Genomic DNA, 17,623 nt, shown 5'->3' on the forward strand with positions numbered 1-17,623 from the left:
TTCCCCCAAATTTTAATTTTTAGTAACTACATACAAAATGATCTACAACGAAGGGCATGTTTTTGTCCTGCAAGTTTCCTTATGGGAATATCATCTAGAAATACCAGTTTTTCGCAGTCAGACTTCCCTCTTGGTGAAGGACAAGGCTCTAGAAATACCAGTTCAGTACCCAGAATCTAAACTCTCATCCCAAACATATAAGAGGCACTCTTTCGACTTGCCTCTCTTCCTGGAAATGTTCTAGTGTGTCGCCTGCCATTGTAACAGGTTGCCTTTTGGGTGGCATTACTCTCTGACTCAGAAATACAAACACTGCTTCAGAGATTTATTTTACAATTCATCTTCTGATTTGTCATAGTTGGGAATGTCAGCTTCCAGATTTTCTATTCTAAATTACTTTTGAACAGATTTTACAGACAGACTAAGGAATGGCTTTTGCCTAGACAGGAACAAATTCTGAAAGCTGGAGATCATGCCCCCTCCCTCCCTCTTGGTAAAATGTAAACAATCAGAAAACCCACCATTTCCCAAATCAATTATTTGTAAAAGAATGACAGGTGCCCTGGAGACACTGGAGTTATAAAAGAGAAAATGGCAAATAATTTTTTCATGGGCCAGCTGCTCAGCTGAGGTGATTTTCGGGAAGGTTCTCCTAGGCTCTAAAATCCAATCAGCAAATCAATTAAGATCATGCCCATCTCTGCCAACAGGTCCACGCTGCCTGCCTCTGCCCTCCTCCTTATTCCAGTGATTTCTGGTGTGTCCCTGTCCCAAAGCCAAGGGAGCCAGTCAACCTGAGGTTCCTTTGCTTTATGCTCACACTGGACAACAGGGGAGGGTGGGGGCACTGTTACGGTTGAATTAAGGATTAGTGATCACCAGAAGGAGCATTGCCCACCATTCTGCAACCCCTCCCCCCTTATTTATATCTGTCCCAGTCTAAGCTTGCCTTCGACACTGGGCTCAGTGGGGGCTGACCGGTAGGACTGGCTGTCACTTTCTTTCAGCGGAAAACACATAGGACCAGGCAAAGCAGATGGTTCCTAAAGGGGCACATCCAAAGAATCTGCTAGCAAACTGTGGTGGTGCCTTTCCAATAAACAGCTACTGGAGAGGAAAATCAGGTCTCTCCCACCACATCCGGCCACCCCCATGCAGCCTGAACATTGCCCACTTAGGAGTTTCTAATCCTCAGCGAGGCAAAGGACAGCCCGTCTTTTAAGCCTCCCAGAGAGAGCCATTCTCCCCAATAATGCTCCCGTATCTGTCAGTAAAAGCTGTTATCTAGGTAAGAACCCCTTCAGGAAGGCTGACCGTGCTCCACAAGTGGTCAATCAGTCCTAAGAGGAGCAGAGACAAATGCCGTGTACTTGCATAGCTAGGTGGACCCAGAGATGGCCGGTAAGGCCTCAAATGGAATTAAAACCAAGGACCATTTTCATCATAAAACATTAATGAAATGTTTTTTCTCAATCTCCAAATAAACCCACAAATAATCATGTGTGGAGCCCTAACCGAGCTGTATGAGTTTGAGCAAATCAATTCACACTTCTGGGCCTCAGTTGAGCTGGAAGATTTCTAAGATCCCTCCTAGCAGAATATTCTAGATTCCTTTGGGAGTGGGTGGGTCTCTTCCAACATTCTGGCCAATCACATACATACTTAACCAAGCAGTTATTCAGTGTAAATTAAAAGCAGAGACCATTTCTGTCACGCGTGTAGCTTACCTTTTCAACTGCTGTGTGTTCTTCATTTGTAACGCTTGTTTTTCTTGATTCATTTTTCGACCTGCTCAGCCTCCTGGATACTTTTTCTCTGAGTAGAGTGGCATATCCAATGTGTTCATAAATGGGGTTTGTTGTCATTTTGGAAATGTATTCAGAAGCTTTTGTTTCTATGTACAGTGTTATCAAGCCATCTGTGACCAGATCGTGAATCGATTCAAACCTCTTCTCGCCCACAAAGTGTTTTCCATCATAGAAGAGCCTGTAGTTTAAAGTCTGGTTTCCAAACCTGCCCCCAAGAGAAGGAGAAATCACAACAGTGTTAGAAGTAAGAACATGGAACAAAGGTAGTAGGTGACACTTTCTGAGTTCATATTGTATGCCAGGCACTGAACTAGGCACCTGGGATGATTTTACCCTCCCCGCATTTAATTATCATAGACAGTTTAAGACAGGTGGAATTGTTATCCTTGTTTTATGGCTAAGAAAACTGAGATCTGAAGAGATCAGGTACCTGCTTGAGGTTACACCCCTGGAGAGAGGCAGGGGTGGGATTTAATACGAGACAGTCCTATGGTGTCACTGGATCCTAGAAATCAGTAAGGCTGCTGAGTCCTTATCATTCTCATTTGTAAAGGTGAGAGGGTAGAGCCTGGTTTACAAATATTTTACTTTTAAATTTCCTTGATGAAAACTACTCCCTCTACCTGCCAATTGCCTCTGTAGGGGAAGCTACCATCACTCGCCCTGATGTCCCCTTATTATGACATCTTTGACCACCACCAGTAGAGCACCTCGTGCCTACCACAGAAAAGAGAAGAGGGGAGCTGGGCAAAGCTCCCTTCTGTGGTTGCCGCCACCAGGTTCCCAGGGATCTAATCTATAAGGGCCTCCCCCTTTAGACTGGCTGCACCCTCTTGGCCTTGGTCCTGTATCTCACAGCCTTTGCTTGTTTCCCCACTGGGACGGCCTGTGCCTGCTGCTGGAGGGCTGGGGGGATAGGAAAAGACTTTGCCTACCTAGAGTGCTTACTAACTTTTGAAGTACTTCCTTATAATGACATCATCTAAGATGTGTTCAAACCATCCCTGGGTGCAACTTGGGAAGCAGCCTTCTACAGCCACAGTGTTGAGGTGACACATGGAATATGCCATTGCAGGCTTGCCTGGGAAGTGTTTCCATTAATATTATTCTTTCTATGGAGAAAGGTCTTTCTAATTCCAAAGAGTTCATACATGAACTTTCAGAAGACACTTTGATTCTGGGATTGGATGCTCTCCCCAAACCTTATGGGACTGCAATAAGGATCAAATGGCACCAGATATTTGATCAAGTTTAGGAAAATGCAGAAAATGCAATGCTTTTCTGATGCTGTGATTTCCATCCTTCGGATTTTGTGATAAAAGACTTATGAGGACTCTGCTCCGATGGCTTGCTGGCATGGAGTGCCACGACTGCCGTTGGGAGTCAGCGTGACCTTTGGGTCAATGTTAAACCCCGAGAGAACCCATGGACAAACTCCACATCAGTCCAGGCATACATATGCAATGTGAGGTGAAGACTTTTGACAAGGGCTCCCAGGAACTAAGTGAGGCAGAGGCTTTGCTCCTCAGCTGGCTCAGTTTTAGGCAGAAGTGACTATAGGAGCACTAACTTTCCAGATAATTCTCCAGTTTACTGTATGTGCATAAAAAGAGCCTCAGTGTCCATCCTACTGATAATATCGGTGGCCTAGGAAGTGTATAAACCTCTAATATGCTAGTGGTACTCTGTAAACAAAGCAAAAATAAAAAATAAGTAGGGGGAAATGGGGAGGGATTGGGTAATGGGTACAGAGTTTCTGGTTGGAATGACAAAAAAATCCTGCCAAGCCCCAGTGAAGATGGATGTACAGCATTGTCAGTGTATTTAATGCCATTGAACTGCACGCTTAAAAATGGTTAAGATGGTAAATTTCATGTTACATATATTTTACAGCAATAAAAACGTGCGAGAAACGTTAAGTAAGGCCACTTATAGAGCAGTAGCAACAATGGATGGAATCAAGTTCACCTTAGAGCTAACGTGTAGCATCCTGGCTGGCGTTGGCTTTCTCTGAGAATGTAGGCACCCTCCACGCCTCCGAGGAGCTCATCTGCCTGCTCCCGGGAGATGATCCCATGAAACCTGAGGAGAGACAGACCATCTTTGTTCTCAGCACACCACAAAGTACACACCACCAAGAGCTAGGCTAACAAAGATGGCGGGGCCATCTAGAGCTGACCGTCCCCCACTGGGATGAAGAGGGGAGTAGCTACAATATATCTTAAAGATTGCAGTTGGAACCGCTTCTCAGCAAGCACCCAAACATATGAGAAGTGTTCAGGTAGGCAAAAGAAAAAGAACACCCGGAGACCAGGAGGAGACCAAGTCCAGCTGGCCTTTTGCTCTTGTCTTTGGTCTCAAGTTGAAAGCTAAAGTCAAAACAAAAGGTGAGGTTATGGCTCCTTCTTTAACCATGGGGAATAACAAAAGAGCAATTACCAATTTAGCTCTCAGCTCAAACAGAGAAACTATGTATTGTCTGGATTGCTAATGAACACTATTGATTATCAACTTGCTTTCTTCATGTACGGGGTGTTGTTAATTTCAGAGGCTCATTCTCTGGAAACAATAGTCAGCTATAACCAACACTCTTCTGTTCCTTTTAATGTTGAGAGCAATTGCTTAGGGATAGGTTTGAAAAAAAATGTATCTATTGGTCTTTTTTAAAGATCACATTTATTATTTTTTTCTGCAATTTTAAAAATAATACACAGGTATGTAGAAAACACAGCACACAGCATATGTGGGAAGAACACAGGCTTGGCCCATGACTGCTTCACTCTGGAGGCATATGTCTGAGGCCAACGGAGTGGACAGTGATTCCTGGGGAACCTTCTCTGTTGTCTTGAAGCAAAGACAACTCCTCCCCTACTGCCACTTGTGAGAGATTTGATCAATCCATATTTGGATTGGTGGGGAAGGTGGCGGAGCTGGGGTGGGGTGCGAGGCCACTGCTGTGGGACCCAAGGGTTCTGGGAGAGGGGACAACACCCTCTTCCCAGGATTACCCAAGCTTGAAGATCTCTGGGGGGAATAACTAGAGAAGAAGTTTTTCTGGACAAAGAATCCCTTTGCCTTCCTGGAAAGGGGGTGAGAGAGTGGGAATTGGCTAGATAAATTTTGGACTTCTCCCCCAGGAATGTGAAAATGAAGTGAGGACAAATGTAGTATGATAATAGCTTGGGGGAAGAACAGCTATTGCATATTTATTTCCTAATTCCCTTCTGTCCTTCTTAACAAGTAGACCTTATAAACTGAAGCTTTTGTTTTAGGGGAGAGAGGCCAGAGGAAGCTGTAGCTTTGAGTTCCAAAATCAATTCCCACAAGTCTAACGCCGTGATGGGGTGAGAGAAGGAGGTTTTCTGCTTTCCATATTTTGGTTTTAAATCTCAAGAGCCAACACGTGGAGATCTTGGAGCAGCACTTTTCTGCAGTGGGGAGAGATGTGTCAAACAAGCAACGTGTCTGCCCCCAAAAGAGATCGGGGTCCCCAGTTCTTGCAGGAGGGAGACTGGGAGAAAATGGGGCAGAGCTCAGACTCAGTACTGGAACCAATGGATCCCAGATGGATGTATGGGGATCCCGGAGCCAGAGCAGACATATTTGGGGCTTTGTCTGGGTGTGTAGCCACTGAGTCCCGGGAACCTGTGGGAACACCTCCTATGCTGTATGAGCTGGGCTGGACTGACGGCCTGGGCAGAGAGACCTGAGGGAGCCTCACAGGCACTGGGCCGGGGGATGTGTGTGGGGAGAGAATGTGTGTGAGTGTGTTTATGAGACAGAGCATGTATATGAGTGTGTGTAAGAGGAAGCATGTGTGTGAGTGTGTTTATGAGAGAGAGAGATATTTTGTGTATGTATGAGTCTGTGTGTATGAGAGAGAGAGCATGTGTATGAGTGTGTATGAGAGGGAGCATGTGTGTGAGAATGTGTGTGCATGAGAGAGAAATGTGCGCTGTGTGTGTGTGCGTGTGTATGAGTGTGTGAGAGAGAGATGCGTGTGTGTGTGTGTGTGTGTGTGTGTGTGTGTGTGGTGACAGGGACATGGTAGGAGGCAGAAGGGGCACCGGGCATTGGAAAGTTTCCCACACTGGAGTCAGAGCTGGTGCTACGAGAGGTTCGTGGGAGGTGCTGTCCAGGACACAAGCTGACCGTGGGCCAGGGCAAGGGAGGGGATGACCACAGCAGGACAGAGGCACACACAGTGAAAGACACAGGGACATGACGCCCTTGCCTCAGGTCATTGTTGCGGGGGACAGACACCCCAAAAAGGCAGGTACCCTGAAAACAGCTCAGCCTTAATTCCCTCGACACGGTATAGCTGATAGCCAGCAGCAGACATAAAGCGTCAAGAACCAAGTTGAACTCAATTGTTCAAAAGAAGAAAATTACAGTTCTGTGAATCTAGCTCACGGCTCATCACCCCCTTTATGCATGGGTTTAAAAATATCCATGATATATATATCTTATGATCCCCTTTGTAGAAAGAAAGCATGCATTGAAAAACACCAGAAGGGATAAGAGGAAGGGGGAAAGTTAGCAATGATTTTTTTCATGGTGAGCTGAGGATGTTCTCCACCTTCTCTACCTATATATTTTCTAATTTTCCCCAATTAGCAGGTATTAATTTATTCACGTCTTAAGAAAAAAAGTAATACCGATGCACAGTGGGAAAATTAAAAAGTTAAAAGGCACATAAGAGGTAAAAATGTAAACATTAGAGTAAAAACGCTCTTCCCCTAAAGGTATCCATTGTCAACAGTTTCTTGTGAATCCTACTAGGAAAAAAAAATGCATTTATGTTTCCTGAAGAGAGCATTTATTCTTTTTCAAATGGAACAAAAAGCCTTTTATTTCTAAAAAAAGAAACACAGAATCTAAAGTTTTTAAGCTAATTTCCCGCTAATGCAAAACGGTCCTTTTTCTGTGGTTAAGAAAATGTTCCTTTGCTGTCCTCTCACTATGTAGTTTGTATGGACTGGGGATTGGAAAATGATAACTAAAAGGCCATTCAACAAAATTTTGATGCAGCAAAGAAAATGCACAATACAGTTCCTTTTGGAAGTCACGTGCGAAAGTGTCCCATTTGAAAGGCTTTCCTTTCTCTTTTTCTTTATTAATTGTGTTCTCTGTGAGCAGAAATTCCAGTGAGGACACTGAAGGAAAAAGCATCCTAACTGGCAAGGTTAGAAGTTAGGGACTTGGGAATGGCCGAGAGCAGGGGCCGGTGCTCTCGGGCAGAATGTATTCCAGGGTTCTGGCTGAATTCCCAAGGCTAGAAAGGAAAGTTCAGAAATGCAGCCGTGGCCATTAGGAAGTCACTGCTGGGCTGGGACATAGGAGAGGGTCATTCATCACGAAGATGAGGCTCTGATGGGGAAGGGAATAGAGGAAGAAGGTTTGGGTTGGCTAGGAGAGCATGGGACGTGGAAGTGAAAGAGACTGTGGCTCGTCAGCCCTCCAGGTTGGATGTGGGAAGAAAGCGATGTGCACCTGATCCCTGTGTGTGTTGTTCTGCCTGTGTTTTGTAAGCTACGCCACCACAGCCTGACACTGAGAATGCTTTCTACAGCATGAATATTTGCTTTACGGTAGGTTTCTGAGAAAGTAAGACAAAACGAGAGTTGAAATTAAGCGGGAAATGGGAGGAAGTAATCATTATGGTATTGAGGCAATTTGGCTAATCTATCCAACTCAAGAGAAAACATTATTTTGGTTTTATGAGACTGCGGGGAAAAGGGGTGACTTCCTCTTATTGCATTTACTGAGTATGGAAAGTAAGGAATTCAGCCACGTGGGTTACAATCTTTGAAACTAAATGTTTATACAGCATCAAGGTAGAAAGTGAAATAAAATACTAACAGAGCCTCAGTCATGGAAAAGGCCGCCTTACGTTTCAAATACTTGCCAGGCGCTCAGTGGCTGCTTTACTGGAGAAAACTATAGCAGGAAGTACGTCCCCCCCAACATTCATGGAAGCCAAGCACCTGAGTCTTAAAAAGAAAATTCAATACAAAGGGGTCTGATTGCATTTATCCTTATTATTAAATGCTTGCACAGTAGACATTTGATGAAGACTATATATTAGAAGATTTTTAATATTTAATATTTAAATGACATAAAAATGATGACTTATTACATTATTAAAACAAAGAATAGCATGATACATACTCTCTTCCATAATATTTTGGTCTGTTCTCCACCTATATTAAAAAAAGAGAAAAATATTAATAATGCATTTGAATTCAAATCAGAGAGATAAAAACGCTATTCAAATGAACATAGCTAATCCTGGTAGTAATTTTATTACAGTTTTAATTCCCCAAATCTGAGATCATGAAAACACAGAGTAAGCCAACACATGCCTCTGTCTTGGATAGGATGATGTAGGATCATCGTATTTCTCTAATCATGAGGCTCATTCTCCACCTAAATCCAATCACCCAATAAAAGAATTTTCAAATGAAACAAAGGAAAATATTAAGAAATGTATAAAGATATTATAAGACATCATCCTGAAAAATAAAATGAGTAAAACTTAAGCACTGATTTCAGTCTTCCTCCAACTGTTACATTATGTATTTATAATAAAAATAAGAAATGCACCCGGATTTCAAGTTTCATTTGGTCTCTTTCCAGATAAAATCGATATCCTTATTTTTAAACAAATGGTGAATGGTCTGACATTCACTTGACACCAGAGGTACAAGATACAGAGGACAAGATTCATGACTTGACTAAAAATCATAAGCATCCCAGAAAATATTTTTCAATCACATTTTGAGCTTGGGGATTATCATGCTGGATTTTTATCACATATATATGACAATCTACTTTCATAAGAACTTTGTTTTGTGTTCGTGGTGTTAGAATTGGTAAGAAATTAACATGAATTCTCATGCTCAGCTTTTGTTCTTCTAACTTAACTCCAGGGACACTGAAAATATAGTGGAGCCCCACTGAGTTACGGATTCTCATTGAGGGTTACAGCCCCAAGCTTATGTTTATTTACTAGAGTAAATGGGGGTCTGGCAGCCATTTCGTCTATAGTCATTTCTGTCCACAGTTAAATGGGCAGTTCTCTCAGCAGGACTCACAGACACAGTGGTGGAATTTTAAGGTACTGGGCAGTTTCTTGGCTCCCTCCACCCTCCAAAGTATGCTGAGGATCTGAGAGGACAGTCAAGAGCCCTGGAGCAGAGGAAGAGGCTCAGAAAGGGGGAGTCGAGGAACATATTCACAGGCCTGCCTTGGACAAGGCTCACTGGCATAAAACTCATCATCTAGATACATCTGAATATATGTTCACTCTTCTGTGCATTTTACACTTGAAAAGCACTGAACCAAGAGGGGGCATTCATAACTCTTTATCTTCAAGGTTTGAAGTCTGCTCAGTGTCATTTACAAAGGAAGATCTAAATAGTATCATTATTAGAAGCACAAAGTGTGTAAAAGACATCTCGTTATCTGATGTGTTTCATCACTCTACACGCTGGTAAGCTTTTTAATAGGAATCGAATATTTCGCCATGTATCATTCTCTTAGCATTCAAATTTCTTTCTTACTTTTATGATATTGTAGATATGTGTCTGCAACACCAACATGCCACAGAAGAAATTTAAAACTAGAAAAGTCAGTAGAAGTAAATAAAAAATGATAGGTAAGATAGCTCTCCAATCTTTGAGAGTCAATAATCCATTTCTTTGAAATGATTCCCTATATATAAAGACAACTTTATCTCTATCTTTTTGGCTGAGCCATAAAACACACTTGCAAATCTGGATGAAGCTCCCAGCCCCATTCCCCGCTTCTCTCCTCTTATCTCCCTGAAAGGGAATAATTCATCCGACTTCCCAGATGGACAGCATGGAAGATAGAACTTACTACTAACTCCTGGCGTACAAGTAAGTAGTTAATGAATGTTGAATTTGACTCCCAAGAAGACAACAGATTGCTTTCAGTTCATTAATCAATCATAAAAATATGCAGCATGCTTACGATGTTCAGGGCTCCGTCTTCAGCCCTGTTGTCGTTAATGAAACAATAAACTCACAGGTGTGGAGAGGAGAGATCTGAGGCGCTCAGGAGTGTTCTGCATTTGGAGCAGGAGGAAACCAACTTGAGAAATCTAACATAGGCCCCCAAATAGAAAAGTCACTATTTATGGTGCCTTGAGGGGTACCAAGTAAGATTCTGTCTAGAGGACAGTTTAAGATGATATAGTCGTCCTTGTTAAAGTGAGAGAAATAGGGGCTGGGATTAAAACAACCAAAAACAAACAAAATCCTATTCTTTTCCTAAACTTTTTGCTCACAGGGCTCTAAACATAGTCTCTCTCTCCATACTTCACTAAGCTTTTAACCAGTCAGGAGCTTAAATTAAGTTAAATGGCCCTAGAAAAATCATAGAACATCCACATGTTTTCAAGGCGGCTAATATTGGATCCTCAGATCCAGATAAGCTGAGTGTCAGGGCTCCCAGAAATAAAGGACCTGACTAGATAGATTGGTAACCTCTACACTGTGACCCAGCGATGCCCAGAGAAAGCCTGACTCTGTGCCCAGGTATGGCTCTGGGTCAGCCACCAGCAGAATCAGGACCAGCCTGTAAAATGTGGACTGATTAAAGAAGACATAGCACTGAATTTCAGTTTCCAATTGTACAAGATTCTCTTCAGGGAACAAGACAGAAGACAGTTGACAAATAAAAAGAATGGCAGCTCAGAAGCTCTTCTCACATTCTCACTGAAAATTATCTTTGTTAAAATAAATCAAGAACTTGATAAAAAAAATAGAAGGCTAACTTAGGGAGTCACATGGATTCAGCAAGGGACAAAAACATAACAAATGCCAAACATGAAAGAAGGTTGGTTCTGGAGCCTTTCTGCCACTGATTATCTCAGGACAAGAGCTGGAGTTGGACAGCCCATCACTCTGGTGAACCTGGTCACCATGGAGAAGACTAACAGAAATGGGATCTGCAGTGCTTGCTCTTGGGATTTAGTGCTCCAACTCTAAGAAGTGGAAGAAGTCCATCATTTTAAGAAAACAAAACAAAACAAAGCAACCCAATAACTTGTAGATATATTGCTGAACCCTAAAATACTAGATCCTTAGATGATCTGGTTCAGAAAGGAACACCTCTCTTTATGGAAGAACACCAAACAGATGATCACTGAACAAACAAACACATGAAATGGGTCTTCCCGAAGCACAGGTGAATTCGGTATATGTGGTGTAAACATGCAGATTCTTTTAAAAAATATAATTGAAGATTTTATTCTGTATAAGCATCATGTAAGGGAGAACAGTCCCCCCCAAGGTAGACAATACTTGCCACTAATGCCAGTGTTGACCATAACATTTTGGAATTTCTCTTTTGGAACTGTCTTATTTTTTCATAATTGAAACTTTTTTTTTAAAGATCTTATTTATTTGACAGATAGAGATCACAAGTAGTCAGAGAAGCAGGCAGAGAGGGGGTGGGGGAAGCAGGCTCCCTGCTGAGCAGAGAACCCGATTCAGGGCTCGATTCCAGGACCCTGAGGTCATGACCTGAGCTGAAGGCAGAGGCTTTAACCCACTGAGCCACCCAGGTGCCCCTTTTGGAACTTTCTTAAGGCTTACTATGTTTTCTCTTGAATATCCTTACAGCTGTCTCTCTCTCTCTCTCTCTTTTAATTTAAGAATTTTTATTTATTTATTTTAGAGAGAGTGAGTGAGAGCAAGAGAGAGAACATGAATGGGGATGGGGGGAAGAGCAGAGGGAGAAGGAGAAGCAGACTCCCCGCAGAGCAGGGAGCCCAAAGCAGGGCTTGATCCCGGGTCCCTCCCTGGGATCATGACCTGAGCCAAAGGCAGCCGCCTAACAGACTGAGCCACCCAGGCGTCCCTACAGTTGTCTTTCTCAAAGTCTGGTCATTAAAAACAGAAACTTTAGAATACTTATCAAAGATTACAGATTAGCAATCTACTACTACTTCCTCCTTTAGACCAACTGAACCAGAATTACTGAGGGGGCTGCTGTGATGTGTTATTTGATAAAGTCCCCAGATAATATTTAAGTGTATACTAAAGTCAGAAACACCAGTATATGGAAACAATATATCTGTTTTTTGAGTTGAGAGTGGCTGTTATTTCAGCTAACAGGAAGATGTTATTCAGAGCCAAATTCAGTAAAAAGGGAAGTGATCCAACTAGGAAATACATATGAGACAAAAATGAGGCATGATCCTTAGATAATAAAATCTGCACTACGTTCTGTTCTGAAGATATTTTCCAGGAGACATTCCCAACATGCTCTGAGCAATGGGACCTCAGCAGAAATAAAACATGGCTTCCCAAGATGATGGATTGGAAAGGGACCACACTCACATAATACACGTGTTAAAGTAAAATCTATTTTACGACCTTACAGTCATACCTCAGATATATTGCCAGTACTGTGACTACTGAAAATGGTTTTAGTCCCGTCTAGTCCTGTTCACGCCCTCCACACACCATGTTCCTACTTATCTACAGCCAATGCAAATGTTACAGCTTCCTGCTAAGGGTCTCATCAGCCCACATTCATCCTATGCTACAATCAAACAGAGTTACTCACAGTTCCATAATTCGCTCTCTCCAATATGTCTTCTGTTTTCCATATGTTCTTATTTTAAGATCCTGAGCTTCCTTTTAATAAAATAGGGGCAGATCACATGCAAGTTGGAAGGGCAGGCTCTAGACTCAGGCTGTCTGGCTTTGATGCCAAATCTGTGTATCCATCAGCAAGTACTTATCTCCGTTCCTTGTTTTTCTCATCTTTAAAATGGGCACGATAATAAAAGTGGTTCACCTGCCTCACTGAGTGGTTGTAATAATTTAATGAGTAAATACGTTACAAGCTACATGCTTGTAGCCGCGGCTGGGACACAGAGCAGTTCAATGATGAATAGCTATTTCTGGTATCCAGAAGTAGCCTCCCTGCGCAGGAAGAAAAGTTAAGCCAGTCTTTTTTTTTTTTTTAATTATTTATTTTTAAATTTTTAATTTAAGTAGAATTAACATACACGGTTACATTAGGCCCATTCTTTACTGTGCTCTCCCAGCTCTTTTTATATTTTAAATACATACTTGACAATTTCTTCTCTACTTTATGAATTTTTCAAAGCAGCAGTTTTGGCCCACACCATCACGACACTCCCAGGATTTTGCCTCTGGTCTGGCACAGAAAGAGTGTAGTTCTCTGAATTTGGTCCACTCTTAAAAATGTGTCAAATAGCAAGAGCCTATATCCCAGTATTTTAAATAGAAAAAAGTAATTTATTCAAAAGTACTTATTTCCCAAATATTACTTAAATGCCTTTCGATAATTACATAACAATCTGATAAGGATTTCTGCCTACTATAAAATATTTAAAGCCCAATTCCATAATTGTTTAACACTCAAGGGAGTAATTAACAGGTATATTGGTGTGTATCCACCGCTGAAGAGAATAGGAAGGAACCTCATTATCCTATACTGAGCAGGTACTATAAAAAAAAAAAAAAATAGACTTTCTGGGTTAGACCCACATTGGCAGTGCTCCCTGGTATCTGGCCTCAACAAATACTAAAGGGCTAATCCCTTGGGGGAAAAGTGGGGAGAATTATGGATATCATGTGCAATGTGCTTAAACACAAAACCAGGTCAATCAGGACAACAGAGATACTCGAGAAGTCCCCTTCCACCTCCTAGTTCCCTGCTCCTCATAGTGTAATCCTAGGACCAGCAGCACTGGCCTCAGCTTGGAGCTAGTTAGAAAAGCACCATCTGCATTTCAGAAGGGGAGTCATGTGCACAGGAAAGTCTGAGAAGCTCCTGTGCACAGGAGAACTCATCGTAGCAGATGAGAACTTGTTAATAGCACATTTTTAGCTGGGAGAATGATTTTGGCTAAAACTTTCTGTTGAGTTATTGCAGCAGATATTCCGATAGCGAGTGTTTGGAGAGCAAAGGATGCCTGTGCTCATTACATGTTTGCAGAATGAGGCAGAGACTATGAAGGCAGAGGCCTGGTGTCAATTCAATTGCTGTGTGACCCTAAGTAGGTTAGTAAACTGCTTTGCATCTCATTTTCCTCAATTTCCAATAAAACCAGAGTTATAAAAATGTACTATTTTAATAAAGCTCAGATGAGATAATGCATGTAAAGAACTGTAGGGCTGGGAACAATGTGGTAACAGGTTAGCATTTATGCAGTGCCTACCCTGTGCCAAGCAACTGTCTTTACGCTTTCACATGTGTATCTCATTGAAGTCCCCCAACAACCCTATGAGGTAAGTGAGTGCTATTATTTTGCAGGCAGCTGCTAAATAACCAGCCTGAGGTCACAGAGCTAGTAAGGGGCTTCAGAACCAGCACAGAACCTTGAGCGACCATGATTCCCAGCTTCCTTGGAGTATATACCAACCAATGCTGATGCCTTTGTGGGCCGGCACACAGTTCTCCACTTTGGATAGATAGTAGATTACCTGAATTGTCCTAAACTGTACTCTGCCAGGATTGAACACTCTAAAATCTCTTTGGAAAGAACTGAGTTCTATCAATGAGTTAACGAACGAGAATTTGTCATAAATTTGCCTACATGTAGTGATACTTTGGGTCTCTCAACTATTGCCCTGTAATTTAAAATTTTCTGTATTCCCAGCTACCTGGTTTGTTTTCCAATTTATTCTTCTAATTTTAAGGAGTAATTCTCAGCATTTTGCAAAGCTTGAGAGAACAGTAGGGTGACAGCTGCATGGTGAGAGACAGGAAGCATAATCCTTAAATGAGTTTTCTTTATCGTCAGATTATCATTGCCTAGATAAACACAAGTTCTTTTATATTCAACACAAAGACATTTAAAGGATATTGTGAGTCCTCTGTAAACAAGGTTTCCAATTATTGAGAAAACAAAGCTTTTATAATCCCTCAGCAGCTGGTATATGTTAAGTTTTTACTTAATAGAAATAATTTTAAAACCCAATTTAGCAACCTCCTACTCGGGGCAGTTAGACTGCTGAATTTTTTGAGATACAGATCAAGTTCAGAAGAAAAGGCTTTGATGGGATTTATATTGGTGATATTAGGCAATTTTATCCAGAAAAAAATAAATATGGATAATTCCCTTCTAATTAAAAATCAAAGTTCCCCATTGAAAAGGACAGAAAGAAAATGTGAGTACTGAGATTTATACTCTTGTAGTCAAAGTGCATAGTATAGAATGAAAATTGAGCAAACTTTAAAATCTCCTGTTTCTTTTCATCTAGAATCGAAGGCCTTCTTTCTCCTTATGGCACTACTTTAAGGCTTCTAGAATTCTAATGGGGCACTGGTGGGGCAAATTTTTTCCTGTCTTGATTTCAATGTGTTATAAAAATATCTACCGGCCGGTCTTTCTGTAATAAACCTCCTTAAAAGGTTACCAATGGCTTTCCAAAGTTCTGTAAGTAGATCCAAGTCAAGCACTTTAATAACCTGGTGTAAATATTCTGCTAATTTATAGACGTACACAGTATATGAGATTAGGGGTGCTCGGGAACAGAGCAGTTCCCATCATTTGGTTTGTTTTCTGTCTCTTTTTTTTTCCTTCAGATTTTTCCAGGAATTGTGATGTAAAAATCGGTGATAATATTAGAACAAATAAGAAGCAAAAGAACTTTCTTAGACGAGGGGTTCTCAACTGGGAGGGTGGGTGATGTTTTTGTTCCCCAGCGGATATCTGGCAATATCTGGAGATAGTTTTGTCATGAGTGAAGGGTGCTACCGGCACGTAGTGGGTAGAGTCCAGGGATGTTGGTAAAATCCTGCATGCACAGAATAGCCCTCACCCACTTCTACAACAAAGAATTATCCTAGCTAGAACATTCATGGTGACGAGCATGAGAAACCCTGTTTTAGACAAAAAGGAACTTTGAAACCTTGAGCATTCCCAAGAAAGGTTATTCAAAAAAATTTGTTGGACCAAAATATAAACAAGCAATCACTACTTTAAAAACATAAAGTGACTTAAAAGGAAGATAAGAGGAGATATTTACTTATGAGAACACTAATCATTTATAACAGTAGTTTTTAAGAAAAGACTGACACTTCCAACTACTCAGAGAAATAGCTCAGGTAAATACCAACTGAACGGACCAATATCTTAGTAACATAAAGAAGGAAACTCCCCTTCCCCTTTGAAAATATTGTAAACAGTGTGAAATACAGAAAACATTAAGAAAAAAATTTATTTCTTGGGAGTAACCATCCATGCTACCCATACATGTGAACTAATGTTTAAATCCCTTACTGCTATGGGATTTCATGCCTCACAGCATGTTCCTTTGAAACTCTGCCCTGGTCACTGGGTTGGAAATGAAACTCGCACCACACATGGATCCCTCAATCACAGAGGAACTCTGCCCCAGGAGCTGAATGGCTGGCTGTCCAATGCCTCAGTGGTGTCCTGAAGTTTCATTATATAAGCAACCATACAAAATATTCATCATAAAAGATGAGAGTGAATTACCCAAAGTAGCTGTGTTTGGATTTGAAAAATAACGGCAGGGAAACAACAACCAGACACACACGTTCAAATATCCCACCTCACACATTAGTCCTTTGTTCCCAGCTCTGGCCTTGTTCAGGTTCAGACCTACTGACACTGACTTAGGGCTTGGGAGGATCAGAGGAGGAGCTTTAGTATGTGTGCTACAGTTGTCCCAAAAAGCAAGTCACACAACAATTGATAGTCCCTTTTTGCAGATGAGGAGAGAAAAGCCCATATGGCTGGATTACTTGAAGACCATCTAGTGGCATAGAGAGGAGATCCAAACCAACATATGATAGATACTAAAGTCCATAGTCTTTCTTTTTTTTTTTTTTAACACCAAAAGGAGGGGAATTGTCCAGGGGACAACAGAGGTGATGCACTCAGGAAAAACATTGATTCTGCTAAAATAAATAAGTAGGTTGACTCCCAAATTGTTAGACTCCTAAAAGTGCCCATTCTGGAGACCTGCATAAGCTGACTGTTAGGAGCAGATCTTTTATCACATGTCATGGCCAATTGCCTTTACTCTTCAACCCTCTGAATGGTACCACCAGAGAACCATCTACCTAGTGCCCAAGCTTGAAACTGACATCCCAGATTCCTTCTCTCTCCCAATCCCATGTATACTATACCACTAAATCCTGCCCATGGTATGGAATTCCTTACTCTTGAAATGGTCTCTTTGTTTCCATGTCCATTGTGCTATCTATTCACCCGAACCACTGAAATAGTCTTCTTACAGGTTTTTCTATGTTTTTACCACCTCCAATCTGTCTTTCAGACTAAAGTCAGAAAATGCAAATCTCATTAAGTTCTCTGCTCAGAATTCTTCAGCTCCCCATTGACAAGCAGTCAAACCTACACAACTCAGTGAGTCTATCCCAAACTGCCCTACTTAAAAGTGGTACCTCTTCACCTTGGCATACTCCTTCTCTCTTTTCTGCATCATTTTTCCCATGACACTTGTCTTCATCTGAGATACTATGTATTTTACTTGCGTGTTTATTGCCAATCTTTCTCTTTCAAGTGGAAATTACACAAGGATAGAAACTTTATCTTTTGCTTATTGCTATTATCCCCAGAGTCTAGAACAGAGCTGACACATGGTAGGTGCTCGTTTGTTGAATGAATAAATGAATGGCAGACAGGATTTTCCCAGCATGGTCTAGTTTGTGTATCCAAAATATGTCCTGAGCAACACACACATTCTTGCCCTCCACATCCTTCTTCCCCAATTCTTTATGTTCCTGCCACAGAGATCCTTCTAGTTTCTGAA

The 17,623-nt window shown here is 41.5% G+C and overlaps 1 protein-coding gene across 1 annotated transcript in view; it reads right to left on the reverse strand.

Moving 5' to 3' along the window:
- CHN2 (chimerin 2) overlaps positions 1-17,623 on the reverse strand; it is a 291,065-nt gene that overhangs the window by 101,465 nt on the left and 171,977 nt on the right. Inside the window, exons 4-6 of the mRNA XM_032872434.1 lie at positions 7,980-8,011; positions 3,777-3,890; positions 1,728-2,013 (exon numbers count right to left, since the gene is read on the reverse strand). Coding sequence (XP_032728325.1) covers positions 1,728-2,013; positions 3,777-3,890; positions 7,980-8,011 — 432 coding nt within the window. The remainder of the gene's footprint in view (positions 1-1,727; positions 2,014-3,776; positions 3,891-7,979; positions 8,012-17,623) is intronic.

This window comes from Lontra canadensis, unplaced genomic scaffold, assembly GCF_010015895.1.
Source record: "Lontra canadensis isolate GAN:19392208 unplaced genomic scaffold, GSC_riverotter_1.0 scaffold2, whole genome shotgun sequence".
Taxonomy (NCBI): Eukaryota; Metazoa; Chordata; class Mammalia; order Carnivora; family Mustelidae; genus Lontra; species Lontra canadensis.